Below are 27477 nucleotides of genomic sequence, written 5' to 3' on the forward strand. Positions count from 1 at the left end.
ATGTCACCACCCTATTTCAACAGGGCATCAACATTCCTCACTTCCACCCACACTCCTTTTTTCCTCACCACAGAGTTTTTGCAGAGACTTTTCAGAATATGTTTCGCGGTCGCAGCCCTTTCCAATGTGATTTGTCTGCAGCTCTACCATTGCCTTCACACCAGATAAGGGACCTCCACACGTTTCCAAATGCATCTTGGGAAACAGCTGCTTGCTCCCAGTCCCAGGCTCATAGTCCACCCGTTTGTTCCAACCTGAAAGGACAAAATCACTGCAACAGTTTGTACACCTTAGGGAGTTTATTTAGTTATATCAGTGGTCTTATGCTGTGAAACTGAAGGTATTCAGTTGCTCTCTTGAGTTATCTGAATGATTTTTTCACCCCACATTACATAAAAGGAAATTATGCATCATGACACAAGTCGTAATGAGCTTGATATTAAATCACATCTTAGAAACAGGGTGGAAAGGGTCATCCAACAAGGTGTTTGCTCATATTTACTGAATCATGGTGGTAAAATGAATTCATAACTTTGATTTTTCCTTATAGAAATCTCTGTGTTGGTGGTGGACACCTGGTAGCTCTTGCTAAACCTACACAATATGATATCAAGCCTCCTGAGAAAAATCACACAGAGAGAAACAGACTGTGATAAGGTAGGCAAAGAGAAGTGAGGGGTGAGGTGGAGCTTGTATTAATGCCAGAGAGACTTCTTCAAAAGAGCAGCTGCAGAGGCACAGCCGACCTTTACACACAGATGATAAATAAGGTTATGTGTACAGAGGACTTGGCCTGAATGCATCACTGCATTATGTTTTATTCATAAGCTACTATGGATTAATGGTTTTATATTAAGCTAAACGCGGGTTAATGGTCGTGCAGTATGGGCTCTTTTATGAGCCAAATTACAAAGAATAATGCAACTTTGATGAGGATGTTAGCAGCACACGAGATCAAGCGAGATTCGACATGATAACACTTTGATACCATCTGCAGCTCAAAAATAATTCTCTATTTTTCTCTGTGAGCAACAAGAAGAGTCCTCCAGCTCATGGAGACATTTTTCCTGTCAGTAGTTTCATGTTGAGCAATGCTGGATGTTTTGGTATAAAAATAGACATGACTCCTGTATTCTTAAATTAGTTTTTTCTTTAGTCCTGTTGTGATAATGCCTATGACACGGAGATGACCTTTAGAAATAATTAGTGTTTCTATTATATTTATCTTGTGTGTTGCGCTCAATATTACACATCCCTCAGTAAATTACCCCATAACCAAAACCACTTGAAATCACACTATTTTTTAGTATTTTTTGTGTGATCTCTTGGGACTAATGTATGCTGTATTTAATGCCAACTTATGTCAAAGTGACTGTCGTCGCCTGAAGGCGTTATGTTGTTTTGGGGTTTTACATTCTCAGTTAATATACATGAATTTGTGTTTCTGTCTCAGTTTTACTGTTATTCTAGTGTTTGAGGTTTTTTATGCTTAGTTTAGGCTTTGAAGAGCAGTGTGCTGAGTACATTAGTGCAGTATAATTTGCCTTCTGGCTCCTGTTCCAGTTTTAAGTGTTTGACTTGTATCAGGCCTTGGGTCCTACACTGTGTTTGTTATTTCAGTCTTTTCTGTATACGTTGCCCCCTCTGATTCATTTCTACGTCATATGCCTTTTGTCCTCCAGTGCTTCCTTTTCTCTGTCTTCATGTTTAAGTTACTATTCTTGTCTCCTTGTTTAGTTTGTGTCTTTTGGTCGCTTCCTGTTTTGCTTTGAAGGTTCGATTTCTTTCATGACCTGTGTCAGTTTTACTTCCTGTCCTCGTCTTCCCCGATTACATGATTATCTTCAACTGTCATTCGCCAGTCAGCCCCCAGTGTATTTATAGTCCTGTCTTATACTTGTGTCTTCTCCTGGTTTCTCCTAGCCCCTTGTGTTTTTGGTTTCTGCCTGGTCTTTCTCATCATGATTTTAGTTTCCTGGTTTTAATGGACTTTGCTTAGCTTGGACTTTAATCTATGAAAGATCTGCTTACACCAATATTTTATCTATGGTAATAAACCGAATGTGAATGTGTTTTGGATCATAAAAAGTTACACTAAAGTAACTTAAACTGTTAAACTGTAGCCAAAGCAGTTCCTTGGTCAGAATGTATCTACGGGACTCAAACTAAAGATCTTCAGCCGTCTGAACACCGATGTAATCTCTTAATCTAGATCACTTTCATTTAGTTATGTTTATAGTACTTAGCGATCTGCTGGCTTCTTTTGCCGTCTTTGCAAGATATAAAGAAGCTACTCGGCTTCCCTGTGATGCCCCCCTGATGTTCATACCTGCAGTCTTCAAGGCTTGAAAAACCTCTTAAACCACCTCTGCAATTTTTTGTTTGTATTTTTTGTTTAAATACCATATTTCTCTCAAAATATACAAAGATAAGAATCTGCCTGAACTCAAGCAACAATGCACCATGTTTGTTGTTTGATCCAAAGTTAGATTTGTGGTGAATATTCATAGACTATTCAAAAAATAACAGCAGAAAATACCATTTACAGTTAAGCCCATAATTATTCATACCCCTGCCGAATTTTGACTTAAAGTTACTTTTGTTCAACAAGCAAGTTCTTTTTGAGCAGAAATGACACAGGTGTCTCCCCAAAGATAATAAGACGATGTACAAGAGGCATCAATAAAAAAATATTTGCTAACCATTTCTTCACCACGTTTGCTGTATGTTTTGGGTCATTGATTTGTTTAAAATGTCCACTGGTTCCCAAGGAAGTTTTTCTGCAGACTGTCTGATGTTGAGAATCTTCATGTATTGCTCTTTTTCATGGTGCTGTTTACTGTGATTAGGTTCCATGGTCCATTGGAGAAAACACCCCCAAAGCATTAGGTTCCCACCACCATGTTTGACAGTGGGGATGGTGAAAGTTTGGGTTGAAGGCTTCTCCATTTTTATGCCAAATGAAGGCAACATCATTGTGACCAAATAATTCAATTTTGTTTCATCTGACCATAACACTGAAGACCAGAAACCTTCTTCTTTGTCCAGATGAGCATTTGCAAAGGCCAAATGAGCTTTTGCATGCCTTAGTGCCTGGAGAAGTGGCGTTTTCCTTGGTCTGCATCCGTGGAACCCAACAGTGTCCATTGGACTGTCTGCCTTGAGACATTGCCACCAGCAGAGCCCCAGATTCACCAGAATGGCCTTGGTGGTGATCCTTGGATTTGTTTTTCACCTCTCTCACTATTCTCCTGGCCAACACAGGTTTCAGTTTTTTGAGTTTTAATGGAACGCTTAGCTAAGATTTTCCATCTATGGAACATCTTGTATTTTTTAATAATATTTTATCACTGTAGCCACTGGAACTTGAAAACATTTGGATATGGCCTTGTAGCCCATTCCTCACTTGTGAGCAACCACAATGCAGCAGCTGCAGGTCCTCACTGTATTATCCTTTGTCTCAGCCATGAATGTCCACAGACCACCTCTGAGAGAGCTGTAATCTTTTCACCTGTTGAGTTGATCAAAACAGCTATTTCCAATTAATCAGGGTAATTAGGATGCTTTTGCTGTTTAGAACAGCTTTGACTATTTGGAATGGTATGGACTTTTGATTTTCCCAGAGACTGTGACAGTTTGTAAAGGGTATGAATAATCTGGACATGATACTTTTGCTCAAATGTAAATAAAAGCTGAGAAATTTTTTTCCACAATGATGCATCTTGTACATCATCTTATTATCTTTTGTGAGACACCTGTGTCATTTCCAGTCAAAAATGCAACATGTTAGTTGAGTAAAAGTAAGATTTAAGTCAAAATTCATAGGGTATGAATAATTATGGCAGAAAATACCATTTATATGTTCTTCTCTTCATTCTCTTTTTAAACTTGTGTCCTTGGCTTCAGATTTAAGACAATGGTCATGAACTCTGTGTTTCTTGTTTGCTGTCATTGATGCACTGTCAGTAACACAAGCTTAAAATGTCCTAAAAATAGTTCAGAAAATAATAAGCCCCCCACAGGATTTTCTGTGTACTTAGAAATTGGCAAAGAGCAGGCTGGTTCATGGATAAATAATAGCTGTTTTGGCTTACTTTATCTTTCAGCTTTGCAAAGCCTTTGTGAATATGATGGGGATAAATTTAAGCTCCTGATGGGTTAGATATGGTCATGGTAGATATAAAAACAACACAACCAACTCGGGCTAAAGAAACACATTCTTTCAGACAGAACCACAGCTACGTGGTACATTTTCAGGTTTCCTACCATCAGCTACACAGTAAGCTGTATACTGGTCAGATTAAAGCTGTAAGAATACCCATCACCTCTCTCCCTCACTGTAACTTTGTTTCTTCCTTTCCTCCCTTGAGTTTTCCTCCTTCCTCTTCCCCATCTCCCCTCTCTCTTCTTATCTTTCTCTGTCTTCCTCTTTCATTCCTGTGTGAACTTGACTCCTGAGATGCTGTCAGTGTTGACAGGTGAAGCAGCAGGGGAGACAGGCTGACTCGAATGCCAAGCTGCTGCCATGTTAAAGGAGGAAGAAAAAACCCACAATCTAGTCAACTTTCCCTTCGGAGGTTTTTTGTCAGGTCTCTGATTTCCTCGAGAGATGCTGATTCTAAAATAAGAGAATTCCCTTGAGGGAAAGGATATGCCGAAAAAACAGAAAATGCACTGAATTGCCTCCATCAATTTTGATGGCACTGCTAACATTTAGGGAAAGTGTGAGCATATTTTATCCAAATACAGATGCAAGTCAGTTTTGTCCATTACTGGCAGGTAAATTAAGGTAGCATGCAAATACTTAAGTGACTGTTTCTTCATGTAACCTTGCCATCCAGGTTTGCAGACAGGCTTTACTTCAATATGCACCACCACATCCTCCTTCGCCCTCTTCTGACCACAGTCAAAGGCCGTCACCATAATCTTGTAGCTCTGCTGTTTGTCGTAACTCAGCCGCTCTGTGTTTCTGATGTTACCTGCGGAAAACAAAAACACAATGGAAATATAATTATGATTTTTCACCAGCGGAGAAAAAAAGCTGTTGTGCCTATTTGGCAATAACAAAGCAAGCAGCGCTTCCCACTGAGCAATAATTGGAAACGACTTGGCATTAAAGAAACTGCTCTTTGTACTTATTGAAGCCTTTTACTGAAAACTCAAGGTCCAGTAACCTTGTATTACATTTGAATATTAAAACCTCTCTGTAAACAGTCAATGTAAAACCGCACTGATGGATTATCTTCACCTGTCACCAGGGTAACGCTTTGAGAAGAGTATGAGAAAGAGGAGATGCCACAAGCCTGTACATTTTCAATAAGAGGCCTTGGATGCTACCAAGGCAAGGTTATTCACTGAGGTTACTATTTTGTAACTGTGTGACTCACTGCCAGCTAACTGTAAAAGATAATTATTAGCATTATCTGATCCAATTATCAACATTTCACATTTCCTGTGATGTTCTCTGTTAAAGTTCACGCTGGTGATGTACCTTTCTGACATAATGTCCCTTTATAGATAAGCCATTAACTGACTGCTGTCCTTAAGCTTTTTAAATGTTTGCATTTTATGATAGTTTTTTGACAGCTTGTGACAGCTTGATGCATACATATTTACTGATCTGGGAAAGTTGGCTTGGATTTGGAGAGATTATTGTAACATTGGCATTAAGGACTGTGTCTTCAGACCCCAGAAGACAACTGAAACTATTTTTGTGCTGCATCTGGAGGCTTGGCTGCTGCCAGAGAAGAAAATCAGTTCAGAGAACAGAAAGACAGAAAAAAAGAGAAATGTCAGAGGAAGAAAGGCAAGGAGGTCAAAATCAGACAGTTTTTTTTCACCAAAAACTCCAACAGTGAGTGTTTGATCTGCTGCTGGTGTGAAGAGTAACAGGGATGCTACTGAAATCCAACCAATTATTCAAAAACAGGTATACAAGGGCAGTTATATATCATTTTAAAAGCACAGTTTCCCTTCTCTGTTTATTAGCAGATAACCTTTCTCCAGGTGGCTGATTTAGAATTTTTTTAACCCCTTTATCAGTTAGTTTAGTTTAGCAGTTTGGTATTAGTTTTTTTTAACCAAATGAAATAAAAATGAAGTGGCTCGGAAAAAGTTTGGACGGCCTTTAAGCTTTGTAATGACTCTGCATCAATGTGACCTAAAGCAACAATCTTCATATTTTGTTTTTTAAAGAGAAGCCAAACAAGCAAATTAAACATAATTATTTACTTTACTTACTGGCCTAATATGAAGAGGAGCTGGGAGAGTTAAATAAGTTAGTTAAACATTAAGAAGGTTAAAAATGAAGACATTTAGTGAAAAAAAGAGTTCTATTGAGTCGTCATATTATTAATACTTTGATATTTTGTCCTGCACTGATTTTGAGTACTATGATGCTTTTTAAAGTACAGTAACAGTAGGCTGGAATATCCCTTTAAGGTTTGAAATAAATAGATAGATTATTAGATGATAGATGATTTCTAAAGCGCCATTAGCTGAAAACCTTACATAGTGAAGGAGAAAGTAAGACATGGCAGGCCTTAAAAAAATCTAAAGCAGATGGGAAAAACATGGGGGAAAAGCAACAGGTTCATTCCTCAGTTTGACAATGTTAGGAAATAATAAAGCTGGTCATACAAAATGTTGACTTTCAAGCTTGCTAGAAGTGTACAAACTCTGTTTTGTCTTATATTCTGTATTTGCATGTATGCTTGCACATGTTACAAAACTCCCTGCATCTTTCCCCATTTATCCAGTAAAACATAAAGCAATGCTCAGTATTATATATAAGAATAAATTATCCACTGGTCACTCTAAATTGCTAGTATGTCTGCACAGATCTAAGCAATATTATAGTAAATTATGTCAGTGTCAGCAGTCAAAAAGAATATGAAGTAAAATTATCTAATTTTATTTATCAATACCTAAAAAAAATTATTTCCTTACAGATGATTTTTCATTTAAAGAAGGATGAATGAGTACAAAAAGTAGTATCTGTAATCACAAAACAGGATGTTCTTTTCTAAAGAGCTGAATTTCACTGTAGCAAATATGCAACATCTTACCTCCTGTAACACTGGCTTGAAGCCCATTTATTTATACCAGTTTAAACAATGGTGCTTTGGGTTCAATAATTTTTAATTCTAAATTAACTGTCTAATTTTAAGATTACAGTTTACGCCACATCCATTAGCAGAACTACATGCTGCAGCCCATTTACGCTTCATCTTATCTTGCACTCTCAGTTCACAAAATTACCATTTCTCTATAAAGAAAGTCTAACTAATATGTTTCTTCCGAACAATAATATTGTGCCTGTAAGGGCTTTAAATTGAATGAGCCAGACAACGGTAAAAGACTGTGAGAAAAAGACCAGGAGGTTGAAATCAAAAAGTAATAAGACAAAATATTAAATATGACCCTAAGAGAGGGAGATACAGTAAAGAAAGCAGCGTATGTGTCTGTTTGGATTACACAGATCAGCTCAGTGTGGATGTGCAGGCTCAGAGAGACGGTAGTGCAAATCCCAAAGCTGAAATTTTATATAGGCAGATAAGCTCAGAATAGCACTTAATCAAAAATAAAATACACTGCTCCAGTCAAGTAGGACTGGCGTAAAGCCACAAAGGAACATGGGAAAACTGAAAACAATTTAAGAGGAAGGCAGCTATCTGTCAAGTAACTTTTGAGCTATGAACCGATAAAAAGCTACCTCATGGATTACAGTATTATTCCAATAAAAAGGAATATTTCACAATTGTCTGTTTTTCCCTTTTCAAGATGTATTTTATTGTTGCATTAACATTAATCTGCTGTGCAGACAGCGTTACTTTAAAATCATCCTCGATATTATTTCTTTACACAAAGTTGTTTTCCATTGCCCGTTCCATTATCCATTTTAAAGTCTTCGGAGTATTCTCGGGCTGTCTCATGTTCGTCTTTGGCAGAGGCTTCTACATATTCACATAAGTTCAACTGGCTGAGATCACTGTATTACATGTATGGCTGAGGAACAGTTTTCTTCTTTTCAAGACATTGAGCATTCTGTTTGTGTTCAAGTGGGACAAGAACCTGACAGTCATTAGAGTTAGAGTAACTGTACTGGAAATATAAAATATGTCTCATATGATAAAAATTAAAAATGTTTTTTCCAACAAAATAAGAGATTGTGCTATAAATACAGTAAGATGTAAGGTGGAGAGCCACTACTATATCAATATACACTATATTTTGTTATTCACCGAAAGTGTATGAATCTAATTGTCTTGTGGTTAATACATCAAAAGTGTGAAAAGGCCTTAATCCCACAAGGCAAGGTCAGTATGACAATAAATATAAATGTCTCCAGGCAAAATGCTTTTGTGCTCTAAATATATGACATCTAAAGTAAATTAACAAGTGCTATTAGACTAAATTAAATTAATTATTACCATAAACTGAGTGTTTAACAGTCTCTTTAAAAAAAAAGAAAAGAGTTAAAGTAGTTTAAAAAGAAGTTAAACAGCAAAGTACCGTAATTGCTTAGCCAATAAGATTGTGATGTCAAGAGACAAGGAAGCTGTGGCTGAAGATATTGTCAATACAAACTTGTGTATTAGTGTCTACAGTCAATTGTTTTAAGTATATTTCCAAGAAAACACAACAAAAGTCATTCCAATATATAAAAGTGGAGAAAAACACATTATCCAATTAAAGAACAATTTCTCCACTTCCCAGAGCTGGAAGCATTGAAATATACAATTCTATCAAGTGACTGTTAGTTTGTGTTTAAAGCAAATAGGTCTTCCTCCTCAACTGTAATGCAATGAGTAGAAGATATAACACATGCACTGGATAACAAGAAATACACTGTGTGACCTCAAAAAGCTTTAGAGCACAGATTACTTATGCAAGAACTGGAATGGTTTAAGAGGGACAGTCAGCTTATGTTTATATTGTTACCTATATGAATAATATCAGTATAGATGAATAAATAATGCTGACTATGATTTACTGAAGGTTACTTGTGAGGTTCCACAGGGTTCTGTGCTGGGCCCTATGCTGTTTATATTGTACATAAATGACATATGTAGCATGTCGAAATTGTTCATATTTGCTTTATTTGCTAATGACACAAATTTATATTTCACTGGGAAAAGGTTTGGAACAGCTTCTGAATATAGCAAAAGGGAATTAAACATTGAATGAGTTTAATATAAATTAATTATCACAAAATTTTCTGAAAGAATTTCACAAGAGTGGATCACACTACATTTTTGAGTGTGGTAATTCACTTTAAATTATGTTGACAGGCTCACACAAACAATTCCCAAATGTCCAACATAAAGGTCTTAAAAAACTGTAATATTACATTAACAATATCTTTAAAAGTTATATATACACATACTCTGTTGTTCTTTGAAAGTTTCACAATTACCTATTGTGTGAAGGTTTGGAGAAACACATCCAAAACACATTAATTCAGTTTATGTGCTACAGAAGAAAGCTATATGAATTATAAATAGATCAGATTATTATAAACCAACCAACAGACTGTTTATTAAATTGCATGCTTTAATATTTTATGACTTAGTTGATCTCTGCACTGCACCGATAATGTACAAAGCACAAAATAATCTCTTTCCAAGATGTATTCAGAGGCTGTTTCAGAGGGAAAGGTATGTTTAAAAAAGCAAGGTCAAGATAAATATTAAAAAAAAGATGTATATCTGTAAAAGGCGTAAACACGTTGAGTGATTGTGATAGGGGATTAAAAATCTGTGTCTGTTTAAAACTCGGGTCATAAACACATATAACAGTGAGGTATGATTATCACTGTTTATGAAATATTAGTCTTTCTACTTGTTTAATGTTTTTTCTTGATTTATTATGTTCTTTGGGATGTTTCTGGTGATATCTAGCTAGAAAAGTGCATATTAAAAGAGCAGGTGTGAGTACCTAAAGCTTCAGCATGAACCTATTCGGTCAATTCTTTATGTTCTTACCATTTAATTAAATCCTTTATCATCAAAACATATTTATTTTTCTAATTTTTTGTTTTTGATTTAAAAGAAATGTTAATAATGATCAAATTATTTTTTTTGTAATCATATCACTTTCCAGCCAGACAATAAGCCACACATGTACAAAAACACTTACCATTGCGGTCTATGGCAAATGGCGTCCCGGCAGTCACAATTTCATAGTTGCAGATCTGGCTGTACTGTGGTGAACAGTCCTGGTCCCAAGCTTCCACCTTTAACAACCAACATACACTTTAATCCAACACAAACACTACTAATAACATTGTTGCTGTGTACGCTTCTTGTGGCATTGTTAGACCATATTCATTTATCTGTCATTTTAACAATAAAGCAATGATAAAAATATAGAAAACTGATACCTGCAAAATGCTGTCATAGATCTTTCCTTCTGTTATTGATGCCTTGTACAAAGACTCCCGAAAGATTGGGGAGAACTCATTGACATCATCCACCTGGATGTGAACGATAGCCCTGGATGTAAGGAAAAGCAGAAGACAGAAGATGATGGTATGAGGGATTATACACCAGGTAAAATATGTAATTGATGTGGAGCTGAAATGGGTAAACAGGAAGACTAAGGCTAGGGAAGAAGCACAGATTCATCCCCTGCATGTTTTGCAAAGCTGGGTTGTTGTTGTTCAAGCTTCAAATTTTTCTCTCACCTGTTTTTCCTCTCCCTACATTCAACTCTGAATGCACAATATCATCAGCTGGGAGGCATTAACGCAGCTCTCAAGATAACATTTGTGCACTAAAGTATATAAATGAAGCAATAACGCAGATGTATCATGAAGTTTTCTTCACCGGTGACCTTTGCTGCCAGCAACTCCCACCGTATCTGAGCAAGCACATCTGGCTAATTAATGACATTAGCTTAATGAGGCCTATTTAGAATGTCATGCCATGATAATGTGACACACACAGACACACACAGGGTACAGTCTGTGTCATTCATCTCCCACTAAAGAAATTCATCACAGATCCCTGAGCTGATAAATTTCTCTCCATTTCTCGCTCTTCTCCCATAAGCGGTGTCTTATTTTAGCTGCTTGGTGCTTCTGACTGGAGAACCAGAGGGTTTGATTTGCTGCTGTCCACGCCAGTCTGCCTGTCTGTCAATCTAATTCACATAGCACCGCTACACAGTTTACAGACAGACATTATATTGACAAAGCATTAGGAGGACATATCTTCAGACATATCTGCAACAGCTGTGACTGCTAGAGTATAAAGAACTGAGAGACAATAACAACAGAAGAAAGGAACTAGGAAAGGAAAAACTCAATCTCATTATCACAGCTATTCTTTTTTGTAACTCCCAGTGTAATTTATGAAGGAATTTATAAATAGAGCTAAACCTACAGGAGCCTTTTTACTCGTATATTACACTTTTAGAATAAAATAAAGATTCAAATGAATGCAAAGCCACAGACATTGCATAAACACAGTACTGTGCCAAAGTAGTGAGTCACCCCTCATTTTATTTTAAATATTTCATTTCCAAGGAGCCAGACTTGCTTGTAATATTTAAAAGTGGTTTTAAGTTCTACAGACTTTTGAAAGTCTTTCATACTTTGGCTACTTTTTTACAGTTATCAGTCCAGACTTTTTTTCGGTCCATTTTCAGAGGGATGTAAATTTTAAACTGTATAAATGATTTTATAATTTCTTTAGTTGAATCCATAAAAAATGACACAGTTTCACAGGCATAAAATAGTATTTTTTGCACTAGCAAGGTCATTCCCAAAGAGCTATAAGCAATAAGCAGTCTGGAACGCGTCTGATTGACGACGGCTTCATTTTTTAACATGACAATGATCCCAGACACTGAACAGAACAAAAGGCAGCCAACATCCAAAGAAGAGCTTTGACTGTCCTTCAAGAAGCCGGGAGAACTATTACTAAAAGTTATTTTAAGAAATTGCAAGAAGGTTTCCCTAAGAGAGTTCAGGCTGCGTTGAAAGATGGTCAACCAAATACTGACTTTCAAACTCATTAAGTTTGTACAAACTCTGTTTTTAGTCCTATATGCACTTATTTCCCATTACTACCACTACTGTTATCATTATTATTTTTTTTATTACCACCTAAGAAATATAAAGAAATCAGGGGTGGCTCAAAACGTTTGCACAGTTTGCATTTATGACAACAACTTTGTGCATGACACCCCAAAAACTTTCCATCTTAAGACCAGTGCTCCTCACTGCAGGAGATGTTTTTCTCAGTTTTTTAAGCGCCGGAATTGTTTTGTTGTGTTGGTTTCCCAGAAGTTAATGTGACTCACTTGAGAAGCTGCCTTTGTAACTCTGACATGTATATTTTGAAGACAACATCTATTATTTGTAAGACGTTGTTTTGTCCACCCCCTATAAATCAGCTATAGTTGCAGCTACACAAATGAGTCATGCTGTGATAAATAATAACAGGCAGCGCCGTATGTGACAGTTTTAATACTACATTTTCATAACAGAGTTTTCAGAAAATATAAAAGGCACAAATAAACAAGACAGGCACTTTCTGAAATGTTTGGCGCACTATAAAAAAAATCTTTAACATAATGACGTTTTATTGATTAAAGCAGAAAACGTTGCGTAAATCAATTCTTTGTCCGGATGTTTACGGAGCTGAATTGAATGCAGACACATGAACAGTCGCAGTTTGACTTACTTGTGGGATTTCTTCCAGTTTGCACCACTTGGGTCGGCCCCACAGTCATAGGCCTGGATAATAAAGGTGTACTCTTTCTGGTTTTCACAGTCCACAGGGCTACTGGCTCTCAGCACTCCTTCTCCTGATGTGCGATTCAACACCACAGCCTCAAATGGAGCATCATCGCCGTTGATCTTAAAGGCACAAATCTCCCCTAAGAGGAAGAGAAATGAGGAAATGTTACATGTAAAACAATTACACAGTCAGTCATTTTTGATTTTTGGAGTGCAAAGAAACTGATTTTTATATAGTTTCGAGCAGGACGGCATCAGCTAGGTGGCTAATAAAAATCTTCATCCATTTCTTTTTGAAAAGGAAAAATGAAAAGACGCAAAGATGAAGAAGACAAAGGCAACACAGAGTTAACATCTGCACAGCATGTGGTTCATCAGCGGACAGACACTGATGGGTACTTAACATGAAAGCAGTCAGCACAACTATCAGACCTACAAGCTACTGAAGTCCACATTATGTGAATAAACAACAACAAAAGAAAGCTTTGGGAAATATTTCTTCTCTCCTCATTCATTTAATTTTCTCTCATGCCACTTTTGGTAAAAATCTTATTATTTTGCTTCGTTTGTTTCTGCCAGCCATTTTCTCAAACACAGCAGTAGCCACCCAACAGCTCAGATAGTTAAAGATGAATCAAACCGCGGGTAATGAAGCAAAAACTAACAATAGACACTGCTGGCATTTTTCTTTACAGAATGGCTATCACTTCAAATTTCAGTCCATTTCTGGACACAGGAATCTTTGTCAGCATGAGCAGCTCACAAAAACACACTGCGGAGCTCCTGGGGTGTAGTTAAGAGAAAAAATAATTTCTGATTTGTGTCGAGCTGCGCCAGCTCAACAAAGGAGTGAATTTGTCCTGTCTGCAAAGTGTTTACACCACACTCTGGCAGTGTATTGTGTTGTGTGTTTGTGACTCTAGACTCGTCTGCGGCATTCATCCCCCGGCACAAGTGTTCATTTCAGGGATTTGGGAAATCTTTTTTGCAGAGGCAATGAAAAGCTGGTGTGCTCTGACCCTGTGCTGGCTGATATCTCAGAACAGAGTGGGACATAGAGGAAATGCCACTAACAAACACAAAGACAAAGCTCCCTGTCATCGCTGGCTTCTCTCCACTTTAGCTCCTCTCCAGTCTCATGCACACAGATCCTTTTAACCTGATTCAACTTTGCAAATCTGCTTTAGGGTGAAGCCAAACATAGTCCTCTTCAAAGTTTGATCCCTTATGAATTTTCAAGATGCCCCTGAATTGTCTTCCTTTTAAATTTTGTAGAAATGACAAGTTTCTCAATATCACAGTGGGACACAATTTGCATTTATAGAAAGACAATATTTGAAAAAGGGAAATAAGCATGTCGGTACATGCACAGGCAGGCCTATAGTCTCAGATGAGCCCAGATAGGGTGATTTGAATACAGTGCTGGCTTAGTGGTGGAAGAAGGAAAAGGTACTCCACTTAACAGTTTGGAGGTTGGATAGAAATAAATTTTTTGCTCCATCTGTTTTGACAAATGTGTTTTTTTGGATTACATTTTAGACAAGAACCAAACAGAGCTTTATAATGAAGCGAGGAAAGAACGAGAGCGCGAGAGCGAAGGAAGAGGAGGAATAAGATGTGTCAATGTATATGTTAATGGTAATAACAGAGATTTCAAGCAGATTCCTACTTTGTCAGCAAGTACTTTGCACACACACACACACACACACACACACCCATCCATGCAAGGATAATGTGCATACATATATAGACTTTCTTTCCCGCCACTTAGTTTGTTCCTCATCAGCAGAGGGAATGCTATAATTTCAACCGTCTGCTGTGCATGGATGAAATGAAGCCCAATCTTTTGGCGTGCACACCACGAGCGAAAAAGGGTCGGTTTTCAAAGTAAATATCCAAATGCATAGATTTTTGCTTCAGGGAGCTGGCCCGTCGCCACGGAAGAGAGGAAAATTCAAGAGTCAGCAAAAAATGGCTCGATAATAACAATCATCTAAAATAGATGGTACTCCACTGCATGCTTCAGCGGCATAAACTGCATCGACACAAAATGTCAAGCTGTCGGGGAACATGTATTTCATGGGATGTTAAATTGCCAATATAATGGAAAGGGACAGTAAGGATACAATTAATGAGAAAATGATTCCCTGCAAGCTAACACGTTGTCACAAGGAGCCAAAACAAATTTGTGCATTCCCGCTGCAAATTGCAGGACTTGACAGAGACTTTCATTTCTTTTAACTTTCATTTCTATATTTTGGGCTGCTCACACTTTCTGTTCAATCTTCATTTTAACCACATCAAACGCAACTTGTTTAAAAGAAGAATTTAACTTTAGGTCCAAATGGCTAAATCAGCTCTTTCTGCTCCTCCTCCCAGATCGTCATCACTGTATCATCTCAATGGCCCATCATAAAACTGGCTTGACCTAAAAAGTTTTTCCAGAATGTATTTTTGAATCTTATTGAATGTCTTATAGTCTCTACTTCCTCCACTTCATGTACTGAGTTTGTAAAAGTTTCTAAACTGAGTTTGTGCACAAAATGTTTTGCAGATAAACCTGTTTATCACATAGTTTTCTGAGTATCACTTGTAAAGTGATAATGTGATAGTCTTTATGATAACTAAACACTGCTAAACAAAGTTCCTCTGTGTGTGTGTGTGTGTTTGTGCCACAGATGTAGACTTACTGAGAAACATTGTGTATTTGGTTGAGCCTTTATTCATAAGAAAAGTTGAGAGAGATAGCAGGGGAATCAGATATAACAAATGGTTCAACTGACCGAGATTCGTTTACAGACTGTTGTGTTGTCGGCTGCTCCCTTTAGGGGTCACCACAGTAGACCATCTGCCTCCACTTCACTCTATCCCTAGCATCCTCCTTTGTGTCATTAACCCTCTGCCCCTACATCATTCCCTACATCTATGAACCTCCTCTGAGGTCTTCCTCTTTGCCTACTGCCTGGACAGTATATCCACTATCCCTCCTCTGCACATGTCCAAACCATCTCACCCATGCCTCTCTAGCTTTGTCTCCAAACCACTCAACCTGAGCTCTCCCTCTGATGTGCTCATTTCTAATCTTGTCCCTCGTCGTCGCTGCTAATGAAAATCTTCACATCTTCAGCTCTGTCACCTCCAGCTCCACCTCCAGTCTTTTTGTCAGTGCCACTATTTGCGAGCCATACATCATAAAAGGTCTGTATTAAAAAACATGTTACAACACTCCTTAAAAACTAGGAATTAGAGACAGTGCCAGTTAATAGAAAAAAAACAATTCAAGGAATTAGATACAGTGCCAGTTAACAACAAAGTCGCCTCAAAAAATTAAAATCCAGATTAATGAAACGAGAATTCTTGAGTGCCTAAGAAGAAGGCAGCTGAACTTTGGGTTATCCCCTAAAATATCTAGGTTTCTCCATCAGTTGTTTAAGAATTGAAGATTTAAAAACCTTTCTTCTTTGCCTTCTTTTCAACCACTTACCATGAACTGGATGATTGATAACCCACATGGATGTTAATGAAACGAGAACATCAGGTGCTATAAAAGCACTCACAGGTTTTTTCCGGACTCCTCTGTTATGACCCCGTGGCTCATAATGGCTCTCTGTAAAACAGTGATCCCCAACGTGGCTCATTGAAACTTCTGAAGTTTTTAAAAAACTGCTTTTTAAAAGTCAGCAAACTTTTTTAGTGTTTTTTTAAGAAATCAGATTTGATTGGTGACTCAATACATGCAGCAGTTCATTTTGATACATTAATTAATTAATGGGGCTTCAAAATTTAAGCAACAGTGGAAGAGTTGTAACATGTCAGATGTGAATGACTTACTACAGAAGTGACTGTTACTAAATACTTACACACAGCAATCAGGATCTAAGACACAGACGCTTAAACATGAAATCTACAGCAAAACATTCAGGAAATGGAATTTAACTTTCTTTCTTCTCTTCCTTTTCATGTCATTTTTCATTTCAGAAAATAAATAAAGTCAAGTAAAACAACAACAAAACTTTTTACATGTTATTTAAGAAATGACAATGATTTGATAATAACATTAATTTCAACTCCATATATGCATGCAGTTCATTTTGATACTTCAAACTGGCATAGGTCATAGGTTTCATCTAACAGAAATACAGTAGAAAATCATTACATTATGACACCCAAAAACAAATACTCCTCTTAATCGTCACCTGCCTGTTCTCAGCTTGAACAAATCCTGGACACCTGGAGGTTGATGGCTTTATAGCTTCATAATCTGCATAATTTTAAAATCTTTTAACAAGATTATGTATTCAGCAGAATAAAAAATTTAGTGGCATCAAGTAGTGACTTCTTTTTTTTTCCCAAAGTAATATTGAGTTGGTTTTATATGATTTCCCCCACTTTCTCAGTCAAGGTTTCAACACAGAAACAGAAAATTCAATTCTGATGTTAATTCCTTTTCTTAATCAATCGTCACCTCCTGTTGTGACTTCCATCTAACGTAATGCACACAAGTGTCAAGTAGTGACTTCTAAAGTACTGAAAGCCTTATATGAACCCACTTTCTCAGTCAAGCCTCAACAGAGAAACAGAAAATTCAATCATGTTAATTCCTTTTCTTAATCAAATACTGTTGTGACTCCATCTGGTGTGTCTGTGTGTGTGTGTGTGTGCTTTACTGTGTGTGTGTGTGTGCGGGGGGGGGGAGCTGTAAGACCCTGATTAAAGAGGGTTTCTAAGCAGAGTATCAGGCGGTTTTAAGCCTCGATTCCTTCACTCTCTTGCCTTCAGCACTGATCTCACGGTCACCCTTGCCCCTCAAGTTTAATTAATGGATGGATTACACTTCATCCCAATACTGGCCCACAGATAAACTCTAACACTACACTCAGTCAGACCTGTGTGTGTGTAACTGAGTAGTGTTACAGTCCTCACGCCTCCTTATGCACCCAAACTTCTGCAAATTTTCTATGAATTAAGTACAAACATGCTGCCCAATATGCACAGTGTGCTCCAAAAAATACCCACTGAATAAAATCAGAAATCATTTTGAATGCTTTATTCAGTGTCAGATTTTAATGGGACTTGGTTTTTCCTTCCTCCCTCTTAGCTATGGGTCTTTTTTTTCATGCAGAAAGATATGAGCTTGAGCTGTGTGCCTTTGGTCAGGTATCCAGTAGCAGTTTGCAAATAATAGAAATGCACTGAGAAAAGGGGTTTTATGTTTCTACTGTTAAATTAGGAACCTCGTAGCCTGCAGTCTAGCAAGGTCACCAGATCCTTGGTAACTGGTTGGATTTTTGCAACATTTGTGAATTTCATTGTAGTTATAAATTAGTTCATGAAGACAGAGCTTGCTCTGAATCACACATGGATGATTGTACAGTGACTGAGCAAACAATGTGCTATAAGTTTTCTGTCACTACAAGCTGTGAACTGTTTAAGCTGTTCCACCTACCTTCTTAGTAGAAAGGTAACTTGGAGTGGAAACTCCTATTCTAGCCTGAATGAATGGATAAGTGGATTCAATATTTTGCCAGCTTCAGACTTACCAACTGTACTTTTATGGACATTATTTTAACCCCTAATGCTCCATCTGTATTCAGTCACCAATTTCAAAGCTATACAGTCTAATAAATTTGATATGATATGATATGATATGATAATGTAGTCCAGTAAATACCAGATGAGACAGAGCTCTGTATCTACACACATTAGTTTTATTGGAAATACACATCGAAGTGATTCAATATAAATGCAGTAGTTGAACATTATAAAGAGATCTCCTCTCCAGCTACTTTTATTTTACTGTTGTTGTTTTGAGAGAGTAGGGTTGGAAGAGCAAAATGCAAAAGAGAGAAAGAGGATGATGAAGGTTCATGGCCTTACAATAAGCCTTTCCCCGTTGGCATTAAGAGGATTGTCTCCGAAGGTTTCGGTGAAGACACAGAGAGGACACTGAGCACCTGGCAGTGGATGGGAGGCGATGTTATCAGTATTAGTAGTGGCTCTTTTGTTGCTGCATTTTATAGAGATTTTTAGGTCCTCAGTCCAAGCTTTATTCCACTACTTCAGACTAAAAGACCACACTGCTAGAAGAAAGGCTTACTGATTAGAAAGTAACCAAGGCTTGTTAAGTAAGCTTAGTATTCGATTCACAAGCCTCCATTGGTTGGTATAGTGAATGAAAGCATCTCTTTTACATATACTGCAAACAAGGACAATTGCAAAAATAAATCAAGAAGAGTTCTTACCTCTTTAAAACTGAGCTAAAATTACTTCTGAAATGTCTTCTAATGCAAACGCACCAGAATCGATTTTCTCATCTCACTCTCCTCCAGAAAATTCTGCAATAAATAGTCCCACTTTAAGGAGATAACAATCTCAGTGCTATAAATTCTTTAGAGCCTGTTTGGCACGCTGAAATGCAATAAAAAGCTCGGTATTCACACAATGTGCAGTTTGTCTCTGTGTATGGGTGAATCTATTTGCCACTTTAACTCCAAGTCAGTTAAAGAAAGACATGCAGGAGTAATTCATCAGAGTCTCCTTTAGATAGCCGGCCACTTCCTAATTGCATTTGGGAGATTGTCGCACCATCCACTTGACCTCAGGGTGACAAAGTAAAAGCTTACACAAATGGGACGCACACACGCGAATGCACAAGCACACACACATTTAGGTTATCTATTCACCCAGGACTGCTGATGCCTTAGACAACACAATATAGGAATGGGGAGAATTCATTATCAAAGACAATACACATTCATTCTGCTAGGGGCTTTGGAGGTCTGTGATGCAATTAGTGTTTATTGGAGCCTCTGAAGTTGTGGGATTGGAATTCACCAGATGAACTGTTGCTGTCAGTGAAGATGTAGCTGTGACTTTAATGCTGAAGAGGAGAGCATTTTGGCCTGAGTGCCTAAAACCATTAACCGCTGAACGAGGCACAGTCGCAAACATCTGGATAGCTGTGATAGAAAGATGATAGTTTGAGTGCTATATGCTTCAGCCGGGTGCTTTTACAGCGAACTTGTTCAGTAAAGATGGGCAGATTAAAAAAAAGTTGAATTACATCAATAGCATAAGAATAGAAGAGGTCAAAGAAGTGGATTAAAAAGTGAGGCAGAGCGGGCAGAGACCCTGTAGGGGAGATGGAGGCGGGAGGAAGTATACAGAGAAATACCACTGTGTGAGATAACTAAAGCAGGTATAAATAACACTACTAACCTCTTGAGTATCTCATCATGGTTCTACTCCTCCTCCTCCTCGCCACCTTCTCCTCCCCATGCTTCATCTCCCTTCCGTTGCAGCAGCTTTCACAGCGGTAAGCAGTTATTTAGCTCTTAACATCAGCACTCAGATGCACCACTCAGCCTTGCCCTCCTTCACCCCTGACACACCTCACACACACTCATGTGTCTACACTCTCACTCACCCTCATCACCTCCTCCTCTGCACCTCAGTCAGCTGCTGTTTAATATAGGTCACCAGCTAACAGTTTAATAGGTTCCTGCTCTTTCACTGATCACAGACGCAGCAGCTTATATTTAAACACGCTCCTGGCCAGGATCATGCTGTCATAATAATATGACATTTTTTTAAGATCATCCATCCACCTTAATCACTTATCAATTTCAGGGTTACAGGGGCATTGGAGTCTATCCCAGCTGTCACAGGGCATCCCTCTTCACGCTGTGTGTCTCCGGGTTAGAACACAAAAACAGTGCAACACCGATCAATTTAAACCATAAATCCATTCAGCTTCTCTCTTTTTCTATCCTAACACCTTCAAAAGGCTGCAATTAAGCCTCACTAGACACAGGTTTACAACCTAAAAAGCGCTCATGTCAACTCTCAAGATTTTTTTGAAAGCTTTGATAAGTGAAACCTAAATTATTGGTCAAAGGTAGAAAAATGCTGCCTAAACCAAACAAGGTTCATATTTTTATGTCAGCCAAATTTATTTTAGTTAAACAGATCTATCATGAATTAGGACTGACAGAAACAACAGTTGAGCATTTCCAGCTTTGCAAGCTTAAAGAGTTATGGATGAAATCTAGTCATGTGAAAAATAAGGTTTTCATAGGACTCTATGTAGTACTGTTAAAAATTAAATGCCCCCTCCATCATTGTAGAAACACCTGTAGCAACAATATTTTAATGAATGTTTTTGTGTGTGAAACAATCAGTCTCTCACACTGTTGTCAAGGAATTTGGGCCCAATGTTCTTCAGTTAATTGAGGTTTGCGGGCATTCATTTATGCACAGCTCTCTTAAGGACACGTCACATCATTTCAGTCAGGTTGAGGTCTGGACTATTGCAACACTTGGTGTTGTAGATTTGATGCTGTGCTTGGGGACATTGACCCAATTTCATCCAAGCTTGAGATGTCAGACAGACGGCCTCACTTGTTCATGGTCGACTTAATCACTGAAAGGTGTCCAGGCAATGCGGCTATAAAACAAGCCCAAATCATCATCGCACAAGGTTCTTGTGCTTGTTGGGCTTCTTCAAAAATGGTGCTATCCATTTTGGTCAAACATCTCCACTTTGGTCTCATCTGTCCAACGGACATTGTTCTAGAGCATTGAGAAGCCTGACTTTAAGGTGAATTTGTTTGGATGTCCACTCCTGGGAGGACTGCGGCATTGTGCTAACACACACCTGACCAGTTCATCAAACTGTGAAAAATTCTGCTATTACAGCGGTGCTCACACTTGCTGATGATCAATTAATCAAGTGTAACGGATTAACAGCACCTGGCTGTGCTTACCCTCTTAATGGCTTTGGAAGCAATAAGGGTGTATTTGATTCTTCACAGGACTATGTAGGCATCACAAAACCTGCTGCAACTCACCCTGATGAGGATATATCTGTACCAAAATTCACTGCTACCCATTCAATATTTGCTAAGACATTTCAAATGTCAGTAGTAGCAGAGACAGTGAGTCAGCCTCTGGCTGAATATGATACATAAATTGGCAGATGGAAACTCGACTGACCAACATCCGAATAAGCAGGTCCAGGTTGCTATCGTATGTAAAATCATTCAAGCATTTTCTTCCCCTTATATTAGAAGCAAAATACAATAAACTGAAGATAAAAGAAATATCTTCTTTTTCTGTTTTATAATTATAAAAGATTATTATAAATCTGCAGGAGACAGGAAACACTCTCATTAAAAAGAACCAATTCCCCGAAGCCAACCTGCTCTCCTATTAACCTTTTTGTACTGAACATCATCTGTTCCATTATCTTTTCAACCAAATCACACCTCTTATGAGTGACATTCAAATCACTGTGCTTCTGTTTCTTTGTGCATTTTTGACACCCTTCTGCTGGGCTGCAGGCAGGCTAGTTCTGAGATAATTACAGATTTCCAGGTACAGCAGGGAGTTTCCATAAGCCTCTGAGCTGTAAATGTCACTGTGGCTCTGACTATGACCTCTGTCAGCTCAGCGGCACGCTGAGAAGAGAAGGACATGGCTCAGTAGCTTAGACACACTGACACAGATGCTCTCACAAACCTCCTATCATGAACGTGTTTCATGACTGTTAAATCACATTTTCATCGTCTCTGTGACAATAAACACATTAGTAAAAGCATGTATAGGAAAAGTTTAATTACGTGCGCCATACAGTCACCTTCAGTATTCAAACAGCTGACTTTGTTCAATAAATGCATGTTTGACATAATTTATTTTTTCAGTGGGCACATGCTACTCAGTGGCCGGGGTCTATGTTAGATCTGTAACTATTAAAGCTAAAAGACAGAGACCTGCCGGCCTCTTACAGGACTATTTAGTCTAAATGCTGGACACTTTGATTCACTTTGATCCCTGCTATTCATTGGACGTCAGTCTAGCTCACGTTGACGCAAGTTGTATAAAGAGCTTTGAGTGCTCAGAGTAAAGCGCTATATAAGAACCAGAACATTGGTGCATGTGACACAAATCCATGGTACATGCAATAATTTGTGCTTGTCTGCTGCAGCTAATAATTAACTTTTCTCTGGCCTTTGTGCTATCATCTTTCTTAAATGTAAGACAAGTGCATAACTGTCAAAGCCAGTTTAAAAACTGAACTGATGTTGAGATCCAGGAACTCTCAAAATATGGCCTGCACTCTCACTAAAAAGATAAAGATTCACTGTACAGGCAGCCTGCGCTATTATTTACAGTAGTTTAAGACTGGTGACTTCTCCAGGTTGTGCCCTGCCTTCACTATGTGGTTGAGGTAGGCTCCAGCCTCTAATCATGGATGGATGGATGGATGGATGGATGGATGGATGGATGGATGGATTTTGGGCAACCTACAGTAGTACTAATTGAGCACTGTTTAGATGCCACAGCATGCGTGAGTATGGTTTCTATCTTGTCCATCATCTTATGATCATGATCTTCTTATGGCTGCTTCCAACAGGCTAGTATACCACGTCACAAACCTTAAATCCTCTCAAAACGGTTTCTTGAGCTTGACAATAAGCTTACTGTACTCTAATGACCTCTCAGATCTCAATCCTATACAGCATCTTTGGAATGTGGAGAAATTGGAGAGTCACATCATGGACGTGCAGCCGACAAATCTGCAGCTTTCATATGAGTATGGCCCGAAATCTCTGGGGAATGTTTCCAGCACCTTGTTGAATCTGTGCTACAAATAATAAGGCTGTTCTGAAGGCAGGAGGGAGTCCAGTCCAGTATTATAGAGGTATAACTAATGAAGCTACTGGTGAGTATATATTAAGTAAGACCCACTAAAAGCACATTTTAATATGCAAGAGCATTTATTAAATTATCCTATCAGCCCTCTATAATGAAAGGGTTAATGAACAGCTGTCTTCCATTCCTTCATTTAAATGCTCTTTCTACTACTGGCAGGTCCATTATTAACCATCCTTTGAATTGTGGTTTTTATCTTCACTACAAATAAAGGCTTATCTTTTTTACTAGATGTTTGTTTTGTTTTTTAAAAGATTTTTTTGGTCATTTTTGCATTTAGTGGATAGTGGAGTGGTGAAGATATACAGAGAAGTGGGGAGGGATGAGGGGAAAGACACCCAGGAAAATGCTGCAGGTCGGACTTGAACTCGTGTGGTCATCTGCAAAACCCACTGAGCTATCAGATAACGTACACTATATGTTCTGTGTTTTCTGTTTACTATCCAAATGCCTGTAGAGCTGCTGAATCTGAACACAGTTTTATACAACTAGAAGGTTTTACTCGTCAGCTTTTGCAATCTGTGAACAGACTGCACCATGGAAAACAAAGCAGATAGATTTATCCATTCCATTTGTTTCTCTGTTTAATCTCCTCAGGCACTCTGTCTTCCTCCTATTTGGTGAGAACAGATACATAATCATTTTACACATTATGTTATAGATGTTTAACTATAGAACGCGTTAAAGCAAACATAACATCAATGAAATCTGACAGGTGGCAATTGAGATCCACAGGAGACCTTTTGCATGCTAATACACACTTATTAAAATGACATCACTGAACCATCAGTCTGGCGGGCCAGCAGGGGGGTCGCCTGTGGGGCGAGACTGCACGTACCATTCATCAGGAAGGTAAATTCAGAGAAAACATCTCAAGAGAAGGTAATGAGCAGTGTAGTTTTGATATGCTGCAGAGGTTAAGATAACCTAATCTGTCAACTTTCATTGATCTCTGCATGCTGCTTATGTTAGTCGTAAAAGACAGCAGGCAATAGCTCATGCATGCGCCGCTGTCATGTTTGATCATTTGGCAGTTCCTCAGCTGAAGTAAATGTAAAAGTGTCTTTTTGTTTTTAGAGAGAACAGCTCCATTCATTTATACAGCCATGAATCACAGTGTGAAACTGGAACAGCAGTAACAATAGATTTGAGTTTTTCATAACTGTCATATCTGTTTTGTCTCTTGTGAATACTGTAACAGCATTTAATTAGCTAGACAGAAACACAATTTTCTTTTAAAGGAAAATAATGCATACGCACAAAGCACATAAATGCACATCCTGCTTGTGGAACAGAGTTTGATCGGTGGCGTGTTAAAAGAGTCAACATCCCAGTTGGTTTACTTTGTTCTCTGCGACTGTTGAATAAGTTTTTACATAACATTTTAATCGTAATGTAAAGAATTAGCATAGAAAATACTATCAATTCCATACGATAGACGAGCATTTAATAGTTTAGTAGCTTGGACAGTTTGTTACTTTGTTATAGATAGATAGATAGATATAGAAATAGAAGGATATAGATAGATATAGATATAGAGATATGACTTCCATCCATATTTTGCCGTTGAATGACTACCCACTAACACATTTAGTGATGTCTCACTAATTAGATCTCGTATGAAATTTCGTCCATTATGCCAAAATCATCATATATAACGCCCAACGCGCACGCACTGCGAGTTGACAGATTCATCACCTCATAGCGACAGCCCCACTCCTGATAGTTAAATGACAAGAAAAGGTCAGCAAAAGGTCTTAGAAGGGCAGGAACAGGTTGATATTAGATTGTCTTCATCCTTTTGTGCCATGGGAGGAGGAGGAACCTCCTTATTCCCATTCGTCCTCTTTTTTCATTTTGGCTTTATCCTCCCTCTCACAATTAGCAGAGACAAAGAAATCCTCAGGGGTGTAACATTAGATAAAACCTGAGAATGAATACTAATAACCTTACTGGAAATGATAAATTAGTTCAGCAGCTGCTCAGCAGAGCTCCAGGTGGTTTTAACAGTATTAGCACACGAGGGTGCTCAGTTTTAGTTTTTCAGAGTACTTTTGGAGATATTAGTTTGCTGAAAGACTGCAACAACCTAAATCTCGCTGGAAGTGAGCTATCTTTATTTAATGTAAGTAAATGAGCATAAGCATCTCTGTTAAAAATAAAATGAAAACAAACTGGTGATTCATGCATTTATCTTTTTCATTGAGATTTACCTGAAAGTGTACACTTAAAGGGCAGCTGATCTGCATTTAACTTGAATGAATATATGACATGGACAAAAGTACAGGGCCACCAAAAAGAGCTGCTCAGCCACGGAAACCCCACACCATGAAGCTCCTGGTTTGGAGCCCTGCAGTCATTGAGTCAGCAGAGTGTTGGTGGCTTTTACTCACTATGCACCTCAGTGACCCTTGTGTAACTTTATGTGGTCTGTGAATATTTAATTGTAAAACTGTTATAAGAAACATCCATCGAGGAGCAACTTTTTCCTTTCTTACTTTGATTACAATTCAGAGTTCAAAGAAAGTCTGTACTTTTGCCACATTTGGTAACAAATTACTTTCTTTGGCGAGTGATTAAGTAAAATGCTGCATTATGTAATACGGTACTTTTTAAAAATAATAATAATAAGAACACTGTGTATTATTACTATTCTTTAATTGGTCTGTTTAGAATTTAAACTGAAACAGCAATCACAAATCATTATTATTCGATACTCACACAGACCTTTGGTGCTTTTCACTTTCTTCTTTCTGTTTTTAGTGGTGAGCCGAAAAAAATTCCATCAAGGATTCAAATTCTGGCGAGCGTAAAGTTATGTGAAGGAGATGTACACTGCATATTATGTTCATCAAAATGAAAATGACCATAATATACAGGAAAATCCAAAGAATTGGGGTTTATTAAAAAATCTTTCTGAAAAACATGTTAATAAATGCTGTATGTGTGATAATGTTTGTGCATCTCCTGACCCAACTGACCCCATCTCCTCCTGTTGAGAAAGTCATAGAGTAAATACAGCCATATATGCATGCACTAAGATCATTTTAGTCAGAAAATGTCAATAACCACTCTAAAATATTTGCTTCATGAGCACTTCATAACATCAATACGTACACAAACTACCTTGCATTAATTCAGTGGCCAAGTGACATTGCCAAAGGATTTTGAAATACTTAACATCTTCATGCAAGGTATTTGGATTTTGCATATTTTTTCAAAGTAATTTCCTACAACAGGGAGGGAAATTGAGTCATTTGCAGGTAGTGCAGAGGCAGGAGAGTGGTTATAAGTATATGTTAGCTGGAACTCTGACTTAGCTTTGTGCAGCACTTGACTGATGGCCGCCGCTGCCCTCATCCATTACTCTGTCACTTGTTTGAAATTGCCTTTCAAATGTTCTGGCACTTCTGGAAAAACTGGGTACTCCTCCTTTTTCTCCTAACAGCAGATAGAAGCCATGGTGCCATGCGAAGACACACAAAAATCGTATTTTACTTGCTCAGCTGTCAGATCCTGTGCGACCACTTCAGAGATGATTTAGCCATGTGCTGTGGACCGAATGTCAAAATGTGTGAAAAATACAATGAGCAAAAATAATTAGCAAGGGTAGTGGGGGGAAAGTGGGCACATTCGTCAACAAAAAAAAGAAATAAAAGATATTTGAATGACATAACTGCAGTTTTGACTGGATGGCACAAATAACACTGACTCACTCGGCTCAAGTGTGAAATTCTGGATTTTGTTTACAGCTTTCAGTTTATCCATAAGGTAGAAAATACAGTATAAGCTCATAGCAACCACAGGCAATGCGGCAAGGGCAGTCTCTCCTCTTGTCCTCTGCTCCGTCCCTGTGTGTGGGCTTGGTGGTGACATGACAGCTCATTCCTAGGCACTATTAATGACAGAGCTCGCCTTTTCTAGTGCTGACTATCATCTATCAACCAACGGCCAAAGCAGTCATCGCTCCTTCACTAAATTACAACCCACTGCATGAGACATAAAACTGGATAATG

The 27477-nt window shown here is 38.1% G+C and overlaps 1 protein-coding gene across 1 annotated transcript in view; it reads right to left on the reverse strand.

Moving 5' to 3' along the window:
* clstn2a (calsyntenin 2a) overlaps window positions 1-27477 on the reverse strand; it is a 147370-nt gene that overhangs the window by 34850 nt on the left and 85043 nt on the right. Inside the window, 5 exon segments of the mRNA XM_039601681.1 lie at window positions 69-254; window positions 4830-4979; window positions 10141-10237; window positions 10385-10496; window positions 12693-12888. Of these exon segments, the coding sequence (XP_039457615.1) occupies window positions 69-254; window positions 4830-4979; window positions 10141-10237; window positions 10385-10496; window positions 12693-12888 (741 nt within the window).

Source organism: Oreochromis aureus, linkage group 18 (assembly GCF_013358895.1).
Source record: "Oreochromis aureus strain Israel breed Guangdong linkage group 18, ZZ_aureus, whole genome shotgun sequence".
NCBI lineage: Eukaryota > Metazoa > Chordata > Actinopteri > Cichliformes > Cichlidae > Oreochromis > Oreochromis aureus.